Source organism: Globicephala melas, chromosome 5 (genome assembly GCF_963455315.2).
Source record: "Globicephala melas chromosome 5, mGloMel1.2, whole genome shotgun sequence".
Taxonomy (NCBI): domain Eukaryota; kingdom Metazoa; phylum Chordata; class Mammalia; order Artiodactyla; family Delphinidae; genus Globicephala; species Globicephala melas.
In genome coordinates, this window is record NC_083318.1 from 40,907,123 (window position 1) to 40,928,231 (window position 21,109).

At 40.2% G+C, this 21,109-nt stretch overlaps 1 protein-coding gene across 4 annotated transcripts in view; it reads right to left on the reverse strand.

The window, feature by feature from the left end:
• BOD1L1 (biorientation of chromosomes in cell division 1 like 1) overlaps nucleotides 1–20,175 on the reverse strand; it is a 55,658-nt gene extending 35,483 nt beyond the window's left edge. For all 4 annotated transcript variants that reach the window (XM_060299167.1, XM_030864226.2, XM_060299166.1 and 1 more), the window contains exons 1-6: nucleotides 19,827–20,175; nucleotides 14,620–14,744; nucleotides 10,019–10,209; nucleotides 8,927–9,541; nucleotides 8,196–8,345; nucleotides 262–428 (exon numbers count right to left, since the gene is read on the reverse strand). In XM_060299167.1, the coding sequence (XP_060155150.1) occupies nucleotides 262–428; nucleotides 8,196–8,345; nucleotides 8,927–9,541; nucleotides 10,019–10,209; nucleotides 14,620–14,744; nucleotides 19,827–20,063 (1,485 nt within the window). In that variant the 5' untranslated portion in view covers nucleotides 20,064–20,175. The remainder of the gene's footprint in view (nucleotides 1–261; nucleotides 429–8,195; nucleotides 8,346–8,926; nucleotides 9,542–10,018; nucleotides 10,210–14,619; nucleotides 14,745–19,826) is intronic.
• Nucleotides 20,176–21,109: the final 934 nt, after the last annotated feature.

The window sequence follows — 21,109 nt, forward strand, 5'->3', positions numbered from 1 at the left end:
TGGCTGGATCCATATTTGAGTCAAACATTTCGACATTGTGAAACACCTAGGTTGTTACCAGTTTTTCACTACCACGAATCATGATATGAACACCTCCATCATATGTTTATGTCTATTCTGCCTAGTTAAATGACAAGGTTCCTGAAAGTAGAACCTATATGTCACTGTTTCAAATGCTCACCAGTACCTTGTAAACAGACTAGTCAAGTTTGCCAACCTGACTTAACATGTTAAAATAATAAGAGATCAAATCTGACTTACTATAGATTGCCGCCGTTGTTCTACAGTAAGCTCGTCATCAGAATCACTATAATACTTTGAATAAAGATATGGTTTGTGAACATAAGCATGCCGTATACTTTTTGCTTTTCCGTCACTGGGATCATTGGTTTGAGTTTTTGTTTTGTTCTGCTTGTTCTTTTCTTCGTCTGGAAGAAAATCAATAGAAAGATCAGTGCTTCTGTCAATCAGCAATAAGATCAACATTATGCTTGATCAGCAGTAAGAGGCAAAAGTAGTATCAATGTAGTTTGAGTGTATTTGTAGGTCTGACAGGAGAAATATCAGTATCTGAACATCCAGATATTGACATTTTTAAAGGCTATAATCCATTTATTTATTTATTTATTTATTTATTTAGGCTGCACCACATGTCATGTGGAACTTCCCCAACCAGTGATTGAATCTGTGCCCCCTGCACTGGAAATGCGGAATCTTAACCACTGGACCACCAGATAAGTCCTCTTGACTTATTAATTTTTTCCTTTCTTTCAGCTTCTCACATATCAAAAAGGCAAAGAAAAATTAGGCCTTATAGTTATTTATGTTTCTTTGACAAATAGTTAATCCTCATTTGTATGAAAATAGACTTGGTATGAATGCTTTACCAGTATTTAATTGAAAAAATTCACCTGAAGCAACACTTTAAAGTAAACTTGAGATGTTAATGATAACCTGTGATCTTTCTTTTATGGAAGAGGGAAGAATCAATAATTGGCCCTACACCAAGTATATACTAAAACCCCTCTACCTGAGGAAGGAGGATAAGTTCCCCATGGCACAGCAAGAAGTAAAGAAGTGGTACTAAGTACTCCTTAGTACTCTCAAAAGAGCCATTTTCTTACTTTTTGGATCTCATATATAGAAAATCTAGTTCTGTCCAGGAAAAACCTTGAAAAGACCCAATAAAGGATCTAGAATTAAAATTTCCATTTGGCTAGAGAAAGTGGAGTTTTAACAGGAAGACAGCATTCTTCCTACATTGGTACTCAAATGACCTCATGACGATAATTATGAAGAGTGGAGATTGCTGCTAATTCAGTTTTTTAATGGATACTAAGAAAAGAATGAAAAATGGGAGATACAGAAAAATACATCTGTGGCATTAAAACCTTCTACTTTTTCTCCCCTATGGTTTTCTCTCTAGGTATTCTATCCAAGAGCCAGCAACAAAGTTACAAGATGCTACCTACAGGCAATTGCAAATCATATTCAATATTTTTGACTTTTCAAAAGGCCATAAATAATATTTAATCATGTGGTAAAGAGCAGCATAAGGTATTGATTATAAGCCCAGACACAGGTTTGAAATGGCGCTGTGCTCACTAGTTATAACACCCTGGACGAGACACCCTGTCTTGGCAACTCTGTTTCCTCACCTGCACCTATACAATAGTGTAATAACTGAGCACAGTGCCTGGAACACACTAAGTACTTAATAAGGGTTGGCTGAAAAACAAACTATATAATAAAAGAGAGGTCTGGTCTTTCTTCTCCATTCTGGGAGGTAATCTCTAAGCCTTTGGAATGCCATGCCTGATAGGAGTGTTTTTATTTACCTAGGGTCATGGGTCAAGCCAAATTGCCCTAATAGTGTGATTTAGGGTGGAAGCATTGGGTCATGGGGTACCAGTTTGACCTCCAGAGGGGCTGGAGGCTGAGGCCAGACACATGGGCAGTCAACTAGGTGTATATGATGAAGCCCCAATAAAAACTTCAGATGTAAAGACTCCAGTGAGTTTCCCCGCTTGGCAATAATCTGTATACTGTCAGATATCAATGCCAGGAAGGGCACCGTGTCCACAACACCACAAGGAAAGGACAATTGGGAGACAGCAGAAGCAAGAAGAAGTACAATCCTGCAGCCTGCAGAACAAAATCCACAATCACAGAAAATTATATGAAATGAAATGGTAAAGGTATACATGTCCCAGGTAAAGGAAGAAGATAAAACCCCAGGAAAACAACTAAGTAAAGTGGAGATAGGCAACCTTCCGGAAAAATAATTCAGGATAATGATAGTGAAGATGATCCAGGATCTTGGAAAAAGAGTGGAGGCAAGGATTGAGAAGATGCAAGAAATGTTTAATAAAGACCTAGAAGAACTAAAGAAAAAACAAACAGATGAACAATATAATAACTGAAATGAAAAAGACCCCAGAAGGAATTAATCACAGAATAAGTGAGGCAGAAGAACGGATAAGTGATCTCGAAGACAGAATGGTGGAAATCACTGCTGCAGAACAAAATAAAGAAAAAAGAATGAAAAGAAATGAAGACACTCTAAGAGACCTCTGGGATAACATTAAATGCACCAACATTCGCATTATAGGGGTCCCAGAGGAAGAAGAGAGAGAGAAAGGACCTGAGAAAATATTTGAAGAGATAAATCCTAAAAAATTCCCTAACATGGGAAAGGAAACAGTCACCCAAGTTCAGGAAGCACAGAGTCCCAGTTAGGATAAACCCAAGGAGGAACATGCTGAGACACACAGTAATCAAACTGACAAAATTAAAGACAAAGAAAAAATATTAAAAGCAACAAGGGAAAAATGACAAACAACATACAAGGGAATCCCCATGAAGTTATCAGTTGATTTTTTAGCAGAAACTCTGCAGGCCAGAAGGGAGTGGCATGATACATTTAAAGCAATGAAAGGGAAGAACCTACAACTAAGAATACCCTACCCAGCAAGGTTCTCACTCAGATTTGACAGAGAAATCAAAAGCTTCACAGACAAGCAAAAGCTAAGAGAGTTCAGCACCACCAGACCAGCTTTGCAACAAATGCTAAAGGAACTTCTCTAGGCAGGGAAGACATCAGCAGCTTAAAACAATCTTGTACATACATAGACTGCTATATCAAAACTGCATGGGAACAGCAAACCCAAAAACTACTACACACACACACACTCTCTCTCTCTCTCTCTCTCTCTCTCTCTCTCTCTCTCACACACACACACACACACACACACACACACACACACAGAAAAAGCAACCTGAACACAACACTAAGGATGGTCATCAAACCACAGAAGAGAACCAGAGAGGAAGGGAAGAAAAAAGACCTACAAAAACAAACCCCAAACAATTAAGAAAACAGCAATAGGAACTTATACATTGATAATTACCTTAAATGTAAATGGATTAAATGCTCCAACCGAAAAACACAGACTGGCTGAATAAATACAAAAAGAAGACCCATATATATGCTGTCTATAACAGACCCACTTCAGACCTAGGGACACATACAGACTGAAAGTGAGGGGATGGAGAAAGGTATTCCACACAAAGAGAGATCAAAAGAATGCTGAAGTAGCAATACTCATATCAGACAAAATGGACTTTAAAATAAAGACTGTTATAAGAGACAAAGAAGGACACTACATAATGATCAAGGGATCAATCCAATTATAAATATATATGCACTCAACATAGGAGCACATCAATATATAAGGCAAATACTAACAGCCATAAAGGGAGAAATCAACAGTAACACAATAAGAGTTGGGGACTTTTAACACTCCATTCTCAGCAATGCACAGATCACCCAGACAGAAAATTAATAAGGAAACACAGGCCTTAAATGATACATTAGACCAGATGGACTTAATTGATATTTATAGAGCATTCCATCTAAAATCAGCAGAATTCACATTCTTCTCATGCACACATGGAACATTCTCCAGGATTGACCACATGCTGGGCCTTAAAGCGAATCTTGGTAAATTTAAGAAAACTGAAATCATATCAAGCATCTTTTCCAACCACAATGTTATGAGATTAGAAATAAACTAAAAGAAAAAAAAATTGTAAAAAAGCACAAACATATGGAGGCCACAAAACATGCGACTAAACAACCAATGGATCACTGAAGAAATCAAAGAGGAAATCAAAAAATACCTAGAGAAAATGAAAATGAAAGCAAAGATCCAAAACCTATGGGATGCAGCAAAGGTAGTTCTAAGAGGGAAGTTTATAGCAATACAGTATTACCTCAGGAAAAAAGAAAAATCTCAAATAAACAACCTAACCTTACATCTAAAGCAACTAGAGAAAGAAGAACAAGCAAAACCTAAAGTCAGTAGAAGGAAAGAAAATATAAAGACCAGAGCAGAAATAAATGAAATAGAGATGAAGAAAACAATAGCAAAGATCAATGAAACTGAAAGCCAGCTCTTTGAGAAGATAAACAAAATTGATAAACGATTAGCCAGACTCATCAAGAAAAAGAGGAAGAGGACTCAAATCAATAAAATTAGAAATGAAAAAGAAGTTACAACAGACACTGCAGAAATACAAAGCATCCTAAGAGACTACTACAAGCAACTGTACGCCAATAAAATGGACAATCTGGAAGAAATGGACAAATTCCTAGAAAGGTACAATCTTCCGAGACTGACCAGGAAGAAATAGGAAACATGAACAGACTGACCACAAGTACTCAAATTGAAACTGTGATAAAAAAAACTCCCAACAAACAAAAGTCCAAGACCAGATAGCTTCACAGGTGAATTCTTTGAAACATTTAGAAAAGAGCTAACACCTATCTTTCTGAAATTGTTCCAAAAAATTGCAGATGGAGGAAATGCCCAAACTCATTGTATGAGGCCACCATCACCCTGATACCAAAACCAGACAAAGATATCACAAAAAAAGAAAATTACAGGCCAATATCACTGATGAACATAATAAAAATCCTCAAAATACTAGCAATCTGAATCTAACAGTACATTAAAAGGATCATACACCATGATCAAGTAGGATTCCTTCCAGGGATACAAGGAGTTTTTAATATCCGTAAATCAATCAATGTGATACAAGAACAAATTGAAGAGTAAAAACCATATGATCATCTTAATAGATGCAGAAAAAGCTTTTGACAAAATTCAACACCCATTTATGATAAAAAACTCTCCAGAAAGTGGGCACAGACGGAACATACTTCAACATAATAAAAGCCATATACATAAACCTAACATCATACTCAGCGGTAAAAAGTGGGATTGCAGGATCCCACTTTAGCTTTTAGCGGTAAAAAGCTAAAAGCATTTCCTCTAAGATCAGGAACAAGACAAGGATGTCCGCTTTCGCCACTTTTATTCAACAGTTTCGGAAATCCTAGCTATGGCAATCAGAAAATAAATAAATAAATAAAAGGAACCCAAATTGGAAAAGAAGAAGTTAAACTGTCACTGTCTGCAGATGATATGATACTATATGTATAAAATCCTAAAGACGCTACCAGAAATCTACTAGAGCTCATCAATGAATTTGGTAAAGTCGCAGGCTACAAAATTAATACACAGAAATCTCTTGCATTTCTATACACTAACAACAAAAGGTCAGAAAGAGAAATTCAAGAAACAATCCCACTTAACATCACATCAAAAAGAATAATATATGTAGAAATAAACCTACTTAAGGAGACAAAAGACCTGTACTCCGAAAACTGTAAGATGCTGATGAAAGAAATCAAAGATGACACAAACAGACGGAAAGATATACCACATTCTTGGATCGGGAGAATCATTATTGTCAAAATGACTATACTACCCAAGGCAATCTACAGATTCAATGCAATCCCTATCAAATTACCAATAGCATTTTTCACAGAACTAAAACAAACAATCTTAAAATATGTATGGAGACACAAGAGACCCCGAACAGCCAAAGCAATCTTGAGAAAGAAAATCGGAACTGGAAGAATCAGGCACCCTGACTTCAGACTATACTACAAAGCTCTAGTCATCGGAACAGTATGGTACTGACACAAAAATAGAACTATAGATCAATGGAACAGGATAGAAAGCCCAGAGATAAACCCATGCACCTATGGTCAATTAATCTATAATAAAAGAGGTAAGACTATACAATGGAGGAAAGACAGTCTCTTCAATAAGTGGTGCTGGGAAAACTGGACAGCTACATGTAAAAAAAATGAAATTATAACAGTCTTTTAACACCATACACAAAAATAAACTCAGAATGGATTAAAGACCTAAATGTGAGACTGGACACTGCAAAACTCTTAGAGGAAAACACAGGCAGAACACTCTCTGACATAAATCACAGCAATATCTTTTTCAATCCATCTCCCAGAGTAATGGAAATAAAAACAAAAATAAATAAATGAGACCTAATTAAACTTAAGAGCTTTTGCACAGCAAAGGAAACCACAAACAAAATGAAAAGACAATCAGAGATTTCAAGAAAATATTTGCAAATGATGTGACTGACAAGGGATCTGCCTCCAAAATTTACAATCAGCTCATGCAGCTTAATATTATCAAAACAAACAACCCAATCGACAAATGGGCAGAAGACCTAAATAGATATTTCTCCAAAGAAGACATACAGATGGCCAAGAGGCACATGAAAAGATATTCAACAGCACTAATTATTAGAGAAATGCAAATCAAAACTACAATGAGATATTACCTCACATAACCAGGCCATCATCAAAAAATCCACAAACAATAAATGTTGAAGAGGGTGTGGAGAGAAGGAAACCCTCCCACACTGTTGGTGGGAATATAAACTGATGCAGCCACTCTGGAGAACAGTATGGAGGTTCCCTAAGAAACTAAAAACAGAGCTAGCATATGATCCTGCAATCCCACTCCTGGGCATATACCTGTACAAAAACATGGTCTGGAAGGATACATGCACCCCCAACGTTCATTGCAGCGCTGTTTACAATAGCCGAGACATGGAAGCAAACTAAATGTCCATTAACAGAAGAATGGATAAAGAAGATGTGGTACATATATATAATGGATTATTACTCAGCCATTAAATAGAATGAAATAATGCCATTTGCAGCAACATGGATGGACCTAGAGATTGTCATACTGAGCGAAGTAAGTCAGACAAAGAAAGAGAAATATAGTATGATATTGCTTATATGCAGAATCTAAAAAAAAAAAAATGATACAAATGAACTTATTTACAAAACAGAAACAGACTTGCAGACTTAGAGAAGGAACTTATGCTTACCAAGGGGGGAAGAATGGGGAAGGAGGAATACTTAGGGAGTTTGGGATTTCCATGTACACACTGCTATATTTAAAATGGATAACCAACAAGGACCTACTGTATAGCACAGGGAACTCTGTTCAATATTCTGTAACAACCTAATTGGGAAAAGAATTCAAAACAGAATAGATACATGTATAACTGAATCACTTTGTTGTATACCTGAAACTAACACAGCATTGTTAATCAACTATACTCCAATATAAAATAAAATGTTAAAAAAATATATCCTGTGATAAACCATAATGGAAAGGAATATGAAAAAGAATGTATATGTATGTATAACTGAATCACTTTGCTGTGTAGTAGAAATTAACACAACACTGTAAATCAACTATACTTCAATAAAATAAAATAAAAAAATAAAGGACAAGTGGAAGCTCTGTGTTTGAACTTTGCCAGACTCTATAGGCTATGTGCCTCTTCCCTTGGCTGATTTTAATGTGTCCCTTAGCTGTAATAAAACCATAACTATGAATTTAACAACTTTCAATGAGTTCTGTGAGTCCTTCTAGTGAATTACCAAAACTAAAGGTGGTCTTGGGGACTCCGAATTTGCAATTGGTGTCAAACATGAGGGCAGTCTTGTGGACTGTGCCACTGACACATGGCAAATTCATACAAGATCACATCTTTTATAATAATCCTAGGGAATGGAGTTAAGAGATAGAAAACCTAGGCTTGTTGAGGTTTAATAACTTACCAAGCTTGCTCAGACAGACAACCTCGGAGCTGGGACTCAGGAACAAATCTTCCACCTATAAAGTCCCGTGCTCTTGCCGCTGTACCACACTGCCTTTCATGATACAGCCATCTGAATATACAAATACTGCTCAATGCGAAGCTTCACAAAGGCATTATTAAGTAAAATGCTTTACCATCTGATGTAATCTCTCCTTCTTCCATGCTATCAGACATTACAACTTCCTCCTCAGTGTCTTCTTCAAAAGATGAAAGGTCACTGGTGTGGACAGAGCTAACTGTGATGTCTGTAAGTCCATCCACATCAGAATCTATCAAAGAGAAATCTTCAAGAAGGAAATATAACAGAAAATAAATCATCTTGTTATATAAGAATACACACAGCACCCAATTCCTAAATTACATTTAAATTTTTCTGGTTTAAATACTGTCAAAGAACTTCAACTTCAGAAATAATCCCTCACCATTAGTAACCAATATCAAATAAGGTACAGTTGTTTGCAGAAAATACAAAGGCAAATTATCCTGTAAAATTAATGAAACTTGTAATTCATGGTCTGAATGATATAAACAAAGGAAATTTTAAGTAAGGAACTGAAATATTTACTATGTAATATTTTAAAGACTATGAATTAAGTTGCTTGGAATAATGTATATGAATAAATTACGAGTTACAAAATAAGGTTTAGAACTTCTCTGTTCATTTACTTTGTGAATTGGTAAATTAGTATAGGAAAGAAATATACAAATGTTTATTGCTCATCTTTTAGCAAAGAGGGTATGAGTTTTCAGGCTTTTAAAACACACACATCAAATACATTTTATTAAAATTTGAAAGCAAATCTGATGTGCCCCCAATGGACACTCATTGTTCCTTAAACTGTTGTTGATTTTTCCAAATTTTTACCTTCTTTGGTCCCTTCGCTGGTTTTAGCTTTATTATTGTTTTTTTCTGAGGGAAGTTTTGAACACTCTACTTCTTTATCCTTTGCTTGTTTTTCATCTTTTACTTTTTGGACATCTTCACTCCTCTTTGAGTGATCAAATTTCTTTTCAGTCTTTTCCTTCTTTTCTTTCTTTCTTTCTCCCTTTTCATTGCTATCTGGCTTCTTTTCACCTTTGTCTGTTGATTTATTTTTTTGGTCACTGCCTTCTTGTTGAACATCCTTATTTAGCAGAACTGAACTATTACTTTCTTTTATGTGATTTTTAATTTCTTCAACTGGACAAGGGAGATCACTAAATTCTTCAGACTTAGGGACTGTTTCTGGTCCTTCCCCTGCAGAGTCAGGTGTAGATTTTTCTTTATCAGCCGTGTCCTCTGAAGTTCTCTCTTTCTCAACAGTAGTCTCAGTGCTTGGCTGAGATGGGAGTTTTTTGGATATTCTCTCACTGGTCTTTGCATTTGACATTTCTATCGAAGCCCTGGCAGCACTAGCTTCTTGGTTAAGAGAAGTGATGGTTTCCAAGATTGACATGGCATCACTGGCCACATTCGCACTGGCCCCAGGGGCAGGGACACCTTCGAGGTAAAGACATGTTTTAGAATAAATTTATGCAGAAGGTAAACCCCTCTGCTGAATCAAGGCCACTTGCCACTGTCATCTTCACATGACACATCACCTTTAGACTTTCAGGTACTGGTGCTAGTACTTAACACATTCTAAATTCTCTACCTCTGTAATACAGTATATTAGGAAAGGCACCAGCAAATGTGATACTAGTCTAGTTCTCAGAAAAAGGATGTGTTTTCTAATTATTTTAATTATCCCCTCTATTGAAACACACACACACACACACACACACAGTACATTACTAAAATGCTCATCATTAAAAAAAAATGTTATGCCAGTTGAAGAATCTGGGTAATAATTAAAATAAATATAATTTCACTAGAGTAGCCAAATAGATAAATGTTTTAAAGAACTAAATACCCCTAACTTGATACTCAGTTCAAGAATGAAAGCAATGGAACTGACCAAGAGTAAAAGCAAAGCACCTTGTGTAACGATGGAAGAGTCTGGTTTCTCATCATCGGGGGCTGTGCTGCCACCTGTTTCCTCTTTGTGATTTAGCGTGGCCAAAAACTCATGCACAGCTTTCTCCACTTGAGGTCTGAATGTGTGGTTAATCTTTGGATCCACAACCTGAGAAATAATTCTGTCAATACCAGACTCCAACATTCCTGATCTGAAACACAGGGTAATTTACAGAAAGGTGAAAAAGATAATACTACATTATTTGCATTAATTACTTTTAAGTAAAGCCATATCTATTACATATATGTTCAACCTTAAATTGCCTCCAATCCATTCACTTGGAATATACAGAAAGAATACACAAAAGAAAATACGTTTCACAATACAGTGGCATTTAATACATCATACTGCAAAAAAATATGTAAACTCCCCACCACTGTGTCACCAGTGGCAATACTAAGGCAGACAGAACAAAAACAAAACAAAATACCCTTAGAACTAGACACAGCACATTACCTAAAGACCAGGCTTGTAGGTGATGCTTATCTTACCTCAAACATGCCCATGGTTTATCTCACTAAATGACCTTAGTGATCATTTAGTGATAGGAATAAATGGTCATTAAAGCTGAGCTCTGGGTATAAAATAAATCTATGCATTCTGCAACCTCTTTTTTTTTTTTTTTAACCAGAAAAATGTATGCCTCTTGTAAGTATTAGAGCCTCCAGGAAAACTGAAGAATATAAACAAAGTATAATTTTACCAAACTTACAAAAAAGGAAAATAAAAAGAAAAAAAACTTTAAAAGAACAAAAATAAAACTTAAGATTTCTGGCCTTCTTTTTATTATCTTCTTGCTATAAAAACTAAATGATGTATTCATTCAACAATTATGTTACGAGTGGCATCTACACAACAGGCACCATGCTAGCCACTGGGCCACTACAAATCAGATCTGGTCCCTGTTCTGGTGGGAGAGAGAGACACAAACAAAATACAACATGATAGGCACTAGAACACACCATACACTGTAGGAAAAAAGTAGGATATTATTATTATTAGCTATGTCTGAGATTATTTGCGAAAGCTTTCCTAAGGAAAGCTTGATTTCCAGAGAAGAGAAGGGGAAGAAAGTGCACAAAGAAATATCATACATAAGAGACAGAGGAGCAAAAGGCACAGTAAAGTCTGAAACGTGCAGAAAATCACAAAGGTGTCTGAGCAAAATAAGATGACATGAATTTATCTGAAGAAACACACTTCCACCTTGTCCCTTTCTAACAAAGAACTTGAGGAGTCACAGTTCCCTGGATAGAGTTGGGTGAGTGGGGTGCTGGTCTTCTGCAGCTCCGAGGCCTCAGGCTCTCCCTGCATAGTGGGTGAGGTGTCTCTCCTTATACTTTGCAATGCTATTTCTGAGTGCAGCGCTGTCTGGAGTGCAGGATGGCTGTGATTTTCATTTCCTGAGGCACCTCGCAGGCCTGGGATACTATAATTCCACTTATGTGGGCCATAGAGAAAAATGAGTCAACACTGCCCAAAGTAGGTAACCTGCTTACTAAAGTTCTAAGATATAATACAAAAAACAAAAAAAAAGCAAATCCTGAAAACATTGTTGTTACATCTTAGAGGTGTCTTTAAAATGTAGCAGGTGGAAAAGAAGCAATGACAAGCAATCTGAAAAATGTTTTGATTTAAGGCACAAGCACAAAGGCACAAAATAAAAAATAAAACCCACCCACCTCCAAATTACTGCTTCAGTCTCTTTCCCTGATGCCTATGTTCTGGTCCCTGGTGTACTTTAGTCTACTCTCACTCAGAGGTCAGCTCTGATCTTAAAAATGTGTATGTATAGCTGATTCACTTTGTTATACAGCAGAAACTAACACAGCATTGTAAAGCAATTATACTCCAATGAAGATGTTAAAGGAAAAACAAAAACGGAAGCCAGTGCTAGCGACCACATTGCTCTTCGTGGGCTCACTTCATTGAGGTGTGGCCAGAGCTGCCTCACCAGAGGAAGAAGAAGCCACACTTCTAGGTTCAAGGGCAAAGCCAAAATGCCAGCAGCTGGCACTGTCTTGGTTAAAGCTACTTCCTTGTCTTCCTTTTAAACACTGTACAGTTAAGGTCATTATTTCTGAGCTCCCTAGTATTTTTAGGTTTTGTTGTATAAACGAATGCATAAACAGAATAAAATAAAACTTTTTTCCGCCTATTGAGTTGGCAGACTGGCTATTAAACTGAACCATCCAAAATTGCTGATATTAGACTATTTTGTCCTACAAAAATGGCAATTGTAGACGGTTCAATCTAAGAGTCAACTGAGTATTTCTCAAAGTATATGTAAGAAAAACTGTCTGACATTGTATTTATAGGTGATAGTCCATCCCTTATACCATTAGTTAGATACAACTAGTCTTTTAAGAAACTTTAACATGTTATTTAAAGAGACATAAATTTACTAATGGAATTTAAATAAGAGAACAGTTCTATTAAAAATAAATAACAGAGCTAGAAGAAAATATACAGATATCCCAGTAAGAGCAATGCCTATATTACCCAAGAGACAGCTATTTCCCCTGTTCTAAAACGTCTCTAGAGGAGAGTCCTCATCACCCATAGGTGGACTGCTCTAGTGTTAATTGCTGACAGTCACAAGAACCCTCTACTGATGTGTCCAGCAATCCCTCACCAAACAAGATTCTGTGAAAACAATGCCTTATATTGGTACCACAACAATTTTAAGTGCTTGATTTTACATGGGCACGATTGAGTTTAGTTCCCTTTGAAGAACAAAATAAATGACTGCTTCTCTACTTTATAGGTTCTGTATGCTAAGGAGTAAATTCCAGGAAATTTGCCTTCCATTTAGTCTCTCAATATATGGAAAAAAATAAAAAAGGATCCAAGACTCTACCCTTGCGCTTTTAAAGCAATGTTTTCCTTTGAGAGAGGGAAGCAGATATGCAAATTGTTGCCTGACAGTGCTCGGCAAGTGTGGACAGTGTCAGTAAGCTTCCCTCCCCCATCCCACCCTTAGCCTCCCATCCCCCTACTATTTTGGTTATTGTTCTCCTGAAGGTCTGGAAGTGAGTAGCCACCCCCACCCCAGGCCTGCCACCCAACAGGAAAGGCTTTGACTTTTTCCCAAAAGGTATTATTATGCAGCCCTCTAATGGCATCTTTCATCTTACCTGGATTCTTTTATAGGTTCCTGAACATCCTTTAAAATGCAGACAACAAAGCTATTGTCAAATTTCCCTCTTCTCTTATTTACTAGGACACAGAGTCTGAGCCCCCAGGCTCCTAGTATCTAGTATTACCTGTGGCTAAATGGGTCTTTGAGTCAGAGTTTAAAGTTTTATTTGTGGGGCTTCCTGTGGGTGGAACTATCAATGGAGTAGCACACTAGGTAGGTGTGCAAGGTTCCTGAGGGACAAGAGGGAATTAAGAGGTAACAGCTATAGGGACTTCCCTGGTGGAGCAGTGGTTAAGAGTCCACCTGCCAATGCAGGGGACATGGATTTGATCCCTGGTCTGGGAGGATCTCACAAGCTGTGGAGCAGCTGAGCACGTGTGCCACAACTACTGAAGTCCGTGCACCTAAAGCCCGTGCTCTGAAACAAGAGAAGCCATCACAATGAGAAGCCCGCACGTCGCAAGGAAGAGTAACCCCCGCTCGCCGCAACTAGATAAAGTCCACGCGCAGCAACGAAGACCCAACACAGCCAAAAATAAATTAAATAAATAAATAAATAAAAGATGTAACAGCTGTAAAAACATTTGTCTAACTGTTTAAAAGCCACATTTCGTAAATATTTGTCAAGGCAGGGAGACTAAGGCAGTTTTTAAACAATGTAGTCACGTTTTTGGGGTGTGAAGCAGGGAGAGAGGGTCCAAGTCTTCTTGTCTTGGCAAATACTTATATTCAAGAACAAGATAATATTGTTAATCTGCTTTTGGGGGTATAAATATGATTTTTTTAGGTCCCTCTAACCATTCCAGCTTTTCACTCTCTTTATGTTTACCAAAAAATGACTCCGACATGTCTAAATGCACTTCTCCCACCTTTTTTGGATATGTCATCATTAAAAAGCACAGGTAAAATCACAGTAAAATGCAAGTAAAAAGACAAAAGAAAAGGAGAGGGGCAATATTAGAACACAGAGGACACAGCCTCAAATCAGGGGAAAATGTTTTAATCTCAGTGACCTTTAACGTCTTTATTTGTAAATCAGGCATAATAAACCCTGCTCTTTTAGGGCCAAGAGAATAACTGTGAATGTAACTGTATAGGATATATTTACCTATCTGGCATTAACCATCTATTCATATCATATCTAGAGGGTTTTTTTTTTTTGAAGTCACGCTGTCATTCCCTTCCCTCAATATTTCCAAAGGTCTACAGGAGAAATCAGACTGTTAAATTTATGGGGGAAATGTGAAGTGATTAGCACCTACTCTAAAATCACACTGTATCATAATATAAAGTAGCCACACCAAACTTGACAAAATTATCACCAGGTGAACAAACTTCTGCACAATGTCTCTGCTTTCAGGCAAAGTATATGGTGACATTCTCAAGCCCTTGTAGAAACTCTGAAATTCTGAGGCTTACTTGAGCACTTGCTGTCGAATATTGTTTCTTAGCTGGTTCTTATTGAGGTGCGGACTCCACGTATGAGTTGCTAAGTGGTTTGCAACAAAGTTGTCAACACGTTGTCTCAGATTCTGATAGGCAGGCTAGAAAGAAAGAAGAAAAAAGACATAAATGTTAAAAATCTCCATTGTTATACAATATCGATAGTCTCAGGAATTTGAGTATCTTTAACAGTGTTAAACATTTCTTAGATTACAGTGTCAATGTGGCAACAAAGTTTCACAGCTTATGACAATCCTGCTTTAGGATAATTTCAGAGTCATTCAAATACCATTTATTTTGTCTAAGACAATATGTTTGGAGATGAGGAATACAAAGAAGACAGACATACCTTCTATTTACAGACAAGGGACTAGAAAATAAGATACCAGTAAGTGTTACTGTTAGATGATTTGGAGCAAAGAAAGGGAGAAGAGCAGAGAAAGTAAGCCTTCATTGAGAATGTGGCACCTGAGTTTCACAACGCAGCTGGGACCAGGAAAGGCAGGCCTTGCAGGTACACCCAACAATATAAGAGCAAGTAGGTGAGAAAATGTGGGGTCAGGAGCATTAGGGAGCCCCCCACATTGTTAAATCCAATTTGGATGGAGAAGAGACTATAAAAAAAAAAAAAAAGCAGAGAAATGTAGTTGGAGACAGAGCTTGGGGCCAGGGCCTAGAAGGATCTGGGGACCTGTATACGAAGTCTGGAATTATGGGATAGAGAACGGGAACCCACAACACATATAAGCAGAGTGATATGTGATAGCTGAGCTTTCTGATGAAAACTTTCTGATAAATTAAAAGCTTTCTGATAAAGCTTTTAATCTTCCTACGGTGAAAGAGTAAACAGACACAAAATATACTCAGGAAAGGATGCAATGACTACAATAATAAAGGTCTGAACTGGGGTGGCAAAAACAGGCTGAAAGACATGGATTCAAGAGACATTATGAAGTGGCAACCACTGGAGCTAGGCATTAAGTTTGATGTAGGTCACCAGTTCGTAACTGGAAGCAATTGTTGCCCCCCTCCCTCCCGGGGTGGGGGGGGACATCAGGCAACGTCTGGAGACATTTTTGATTCTCACAGCTAAGGGGAGTTGCTTCTGGCATCCAGAGTGTCGAGGGCAGGGATGCTGCTGAATATCCTACAGTGCACAGGACAGACCCCCACACAAAGAACTATCCAGCCCAAAATGTCAGCTGTGCTAGAGCTGAGCACTCCTGACATAAGGGAAGCAGGAGAGAGGACACATACTATGTCATCTCATCCTAAAAGGATGCTGCCTAGAAGGAATGTTTGACCACTCAGTCAGGACTGCATGCTTCGTTCCTCCAAGCTGTCCCCCACATGTCATGCTGTTTATATCTTTCTTTTATGTGGCTCTTAACGTAGATGAGTTTGAGTGTTCCGAATGATTTTAAGCAAAACTGTACAGCCTCGTCTTCTGCTATTTGCTCCCTTACCCTTCAAAGCTAATTCTCTAGTGATAAGTTCTCATGCCTTCAATCTTGTACACCTACCATTCTTTCTCCCTGTCCATTTGGCAAATTTCTCACTTTTGGAGTTCACCCAAGTCTGTGAAGTCATCCTGACACCCAAGGTAGGCTTCCGTGGCCCTTCTCCCACGTACCAACTATCTCCTATACATACTGTCATTCAAGTAATTCTTGTGTTGTACTATATTTTGAGGAGAGGGGGAATATTTATCTCCCTACTGAAATGTAAGCCTGTTCCTTCCACTCTTTCAATCTTTGTTTCCACACACCTTTCCAACTGCTAGGCAGATAAGCAACTGAAAAGTCATTGTCAGGTGAGATGACTGGGTAACTATCTAGGTAGCACAGATGATAAAGATTTTATCCCTCTGTGACACCCCTTCATCTCTTCCAATTTCCAGACTTTTGCTAATACCTATGTTCAATCCTACCAAAAATGGTCTCACGAATATTTTTCATGTTCTTCTCCATTTATCCAAAACCAATGTGAATGAAAATTAATTTTCTCCCCAATGATTCTAAAACATAATTCTTCTTTGCAGTATTCCCAAATCTCAGAAAGTTAGGATCAAATATCACAACAAATTTAGCACTCTAGTTGCCCCACAAAACAAGCTTCAATCTGAACTATAACAGGTAATTCTCCTGGTTGCTAAGTTCTACTTTAGGTTAAAAGCCTAGTGACTAGAGAAATATTTTAGATTCCATTACTCTTCTGGGAATAGCTATCTATCTCTTCTTCCTTCTCCAGTGCTCCGGGTCAAAAGCCTTGATGTCCTCCTTGCTTCCTTCCTCCCTTTCTCTTCCACCCCTCTTCCAAAACCATCAGCAAATCCTGTCAGCATTAGCATCAAAAAACAGCCAGAACCTGACCACTTCCCTCCTGCTTCACTGCTACCACTCTGGTCCAGAGCATTCTCATCTCCTTTCTAGATTATTGTTGCTGACCTCCCTGAGCTACCTTGTTTATCTGAAGTCTGTTTTCCACAGTGCAGCTAGTGCCAATCTTCTAAAATTAGGGTAACCATATTAATTTATTGTCCAAACCAGATCATGACTGGGTGCAAAGGGGACACTGTTAATAATTATACGAGGTCAAGCTATCTAAAATGAAAGTCAGATCATGTCCTTCTTCTGCTCAACTCCTGCCAGTGGCTTCTCAGCTCCAGTAAGCGCCAAACTCTTACAAAGGCTTCCAAGGCCAGACAGATCTGTGAAGGGAGGGAGGGAGGGAGGGGCAATTCTACCTCTCCTCCTGTCACTTTCTCCCTCAGTAGGTTCTGCTTTAGGCCTTCCACACTTGCTGTGGTCTCCACCTGGAACCCTCAGCCCTGATAGCTGGACAGCTCCTTCAGTTATGGCTCAAATGTCATCTCATTGAAATCTTCCCTGAACAACTTACTCAAAACACATCAGCAATCCTTTCCACCCTCATCCTGCTTTCTTTCTTCCAAAGAACCTCTCACATATTATTTATTGTCTGTTTCTCTCTGCTGGGATTCAAGCTCCATATAAGCAGACACTTTGTGTTCACTGCTATATCCCTGGCACCTAAAACAATGCCTGGTACATAGTAAGTATTTGTTGGGTGAATAAACTTATATACTTCTGTCTTCTATTTTCCTTTTGAATCTAAAAAGAAATAGACAATAATCATAAGTGACCAGGAGCCATTTATAACTGAGAAAGTATCCAAAAATTGGCCTTTACCACCTGGGGTGAAAGGTGCCATATTTACTTGGTCAGTGAGCTCCCTGCCTGGGACAGAAAGATGGGCCTCTCTTGATTTTCCCTCCTCATACTCTACTCAGTGCAAAGGGGTCAGAACGGCTTTGTAACCTCTCAGCTTGCTCCAGGGGTCTGGGAACTGGTAGTCTACAGCAGAGGAGCCTCACCATTAGCTGGATCTTATGGCTGCATGTTAATGTGAACATATGCATTTTCCCTAGTTTTCATTAGACTGTCAAAGCCCTGAGCTTCCCTCCTTCCCGCCCAAGAACTGTTTTAAGACTCCACTTTGAGAGGATCTGGCAGGGATATTACAGATACAGCAATAACACTCAGTGGGGATGGGGATGAAGAAAAAGTTGAGCCTTAGACATTGCAGCCCCCTCGCCCCCACCACCAGCATATTAAATTTTCAATCTGCATACACAATAACACACAGATTTGTAGGTTTCTGAGAACAGCAAAGTGAAATTTCTACTTGCTGGATACAAATAACCAGCTTTATTTAGTTGGGTAACATTTACTTGGCCATGTCCTTTGAAAGGAAGGAAGGGAAGAAGGGAGGGAGGAAGGAAGGAAGGGGCAATAGGCATTATTTTCAAAAAGGTGGTTGTGCATATTCTCTAAAAGTGAGAAAACTACATATCGATACTTCCTACATAGATAAATATCCCCAAGTAAACTGAATTTTCTGTGGTGCTGAAACTCTGACAACTCAAAAAAGGCACATTCCATTTCTGGTCTACAAGGTGGGCCAGAGTTTTTAAAAGGGAAGATGTTCCCACATGTCAGGAAGGTTTTCCCAGAGAAGATAAAGGAATTGTGCGCAGTTCACCACAAAGCATTTTTCTCAAAGAAACGAGGTTCTTTAGAACAGCTGAACACACTATGAGAAAACCCTCACCCCATCAAAACTCTAAAAGCAGTGAACCAAACCAGACCTAAGGAAAAAAAAAAAAGAAAACAATTGTTTCCAACAGAAGCTTCCTGCTTCACTTGCTTCCAGACCCTACTGGGTTTCCATTCACCTCACTGAGTGCTCCTTCCTGGTGTCCTCTACTCATCCCTTGCAGAACCAGCTAAGTTCACCTGTTCCTGCTAATGCTCCTTTCACTTTGACATTTGGTATAAAATCCCTTCCCCTTCCTAGCCCCTAACTCTTTTTGTACAGGGAACCACCGTGCTGACCTTTCCCTTCTACCACTTACTCTTCGGAACTCACTATTTTGTCCAGTCCTTCTTCCACTTCACTATCTGCTGCCCCCTCTCCTCCATCCTTTCCTCAGTTTTCTCTGCTCCTCACCCCTCACCCCACCTCCCTTCTCACTTCAGAGAAGTGACTTGGCCTAAGCTACCTAAATCAGTCATCGGTAGAAACAAAAGTCCTGATCTCCCCAGCTCTGCCTCTTCACCCCTGCACCCCTCACAAAGTCCAGCAATGCACACTGCAAATAACTTGATTCATTACCACTTAGTAATTTCTGCAAAGGACAAAGATATGATCCTTGCCAGAAATCTTCGAGAGAAGGCAAAAATAACTTGGATACAAAGTAAACGTGGCGGGGGGGGGGGGAATCAGAGATGAAAGCACAGTTAACGTTAATGTTTCCAAAAGAGTCTCCAAAAGAACAGTGACTCCGTCTTGCTCACCTCTACATTCCCAGCACCTAAGCAGTGCCTGGCACGTTGGAGGTGCTTAACGCTAGTCTGTTAAACGAATGAAAGGCTAAGCGAATGAATGAACACAGCGTGCCCTGCACAGTGCCGGGCACAAAGCAGCAGCTCAGAGAGGAAGCGGCTGCACAGGGAGCTCGGCGGGAGATGCGCCTCAGAGGGGCCTCGGCAGGGGAAGCCAAGGCGCCGCCGGCCCATCGACGGATGTGGAAGACTGCCCATCAAGGCGGCCCGCGGGTCCTCCCCTGTCCCCGCACGCCCGCAGCACCTCGCGCCCCGAACCTTGGTGTCCACGTCGGCCAGGCAGTCCCTGCGGAACTGATCGAAGAGCCCTTGACTTTTGAGGTGGTTCACGATCATGGCAACGAGCTGCGGGTCCCCGACGCCGGCCCCCGCGCCGCCCGCCCCGCCCGTGCCCGGGCCAGCCCCGGGGCCGGGCGGCGGCGGCGGCGGCTGCGGCTGCGGCGGGGGAGGCGGCGGCGCGGGAGGAGGCGGCTGAGGCTGCGGGTTGGTGGCCATGGCGGTCTGGACCGGGGAGGGCGCGGGCCCGGGCGGCCGGCGCTCCTGGCAGGCGGCGGCTGCACAGGTCCCGCCGCCTGAGGTAAGCCAACGGGATGTTGTTACGGAACCAGCGGATCCAGGGCAACCCCGGAAGTGAAAGGGAACCGGGGGAAGGGAGGAAAAGGCGGTGACAATAGCAACGAAGGTCCGGCTACGGGGGCCGCGAGGGGCCAGTTACAGCAGCCTCCGACTGCGGGCGCCCTCGCAAGGCTGGGCTGTGTGGCAAGCGGCGGCGGGCGGCGGGCGGCGGGTTCTGCGCGCGGGTCTTAGGTCTGGAATCCAGGGCAGTCGGGCGTTTGACTCACGCGCCCCCCAGGACCTGAGGGCCGACTGGGCGCCGGCTAGCACCTGGCCGGGGCGGGGGAGCGAAACGTTGACCGTTGGTTGGTTACAACCGCGGTGGCGTTTAGGCCTGACGCTGTTGCTCCTGATTCACGGAGCAGTCGAGATCCATAGACGTTCGCATCCGTAGACATGCGACCCGTTGGTAGAACTGCTTAGTCCAAACTCTCCCAGCCCTCTTCTTTCTCAGTCTGTGATCCTGCCCATTTTTCTTCCAGGCAGGTAGCTCCAGGGGCCTCCTGTCTCTCCTCCCCGTCCCATCCCGTTTTCTCTTGAGCGTCCCGTTGCTCTCCGAGTGTGCCTGTGATCTAGAACCCGATCCCTCCAGCACCTCCTTCCTATCCGTGAAGACAAACCGCCAGGCTTTTAGTTTTTAGGGTGTTGCTGTTGATTAGTTTGATCAATAAGTAATGCTTGCTTATATAGCACGCACTAGGAGCCAGGCGTGGCGTTTAGAGCTTTCTATGTGCATTAATTCACCCAGTCTTTGGAACAGCGCTAAACTGGGTCTTATTATCACTAATTTGCAAATCAGGAAACTGAGATGCGAGGAGATTAATTGTCCAAGGTTACACAGAGAGCAAACCGCCTGATTCTTGACTGAGTTATCTTTAAAATTATTCTTAGTACACGATCAAAGCAAAATAAATATTACAAATTTT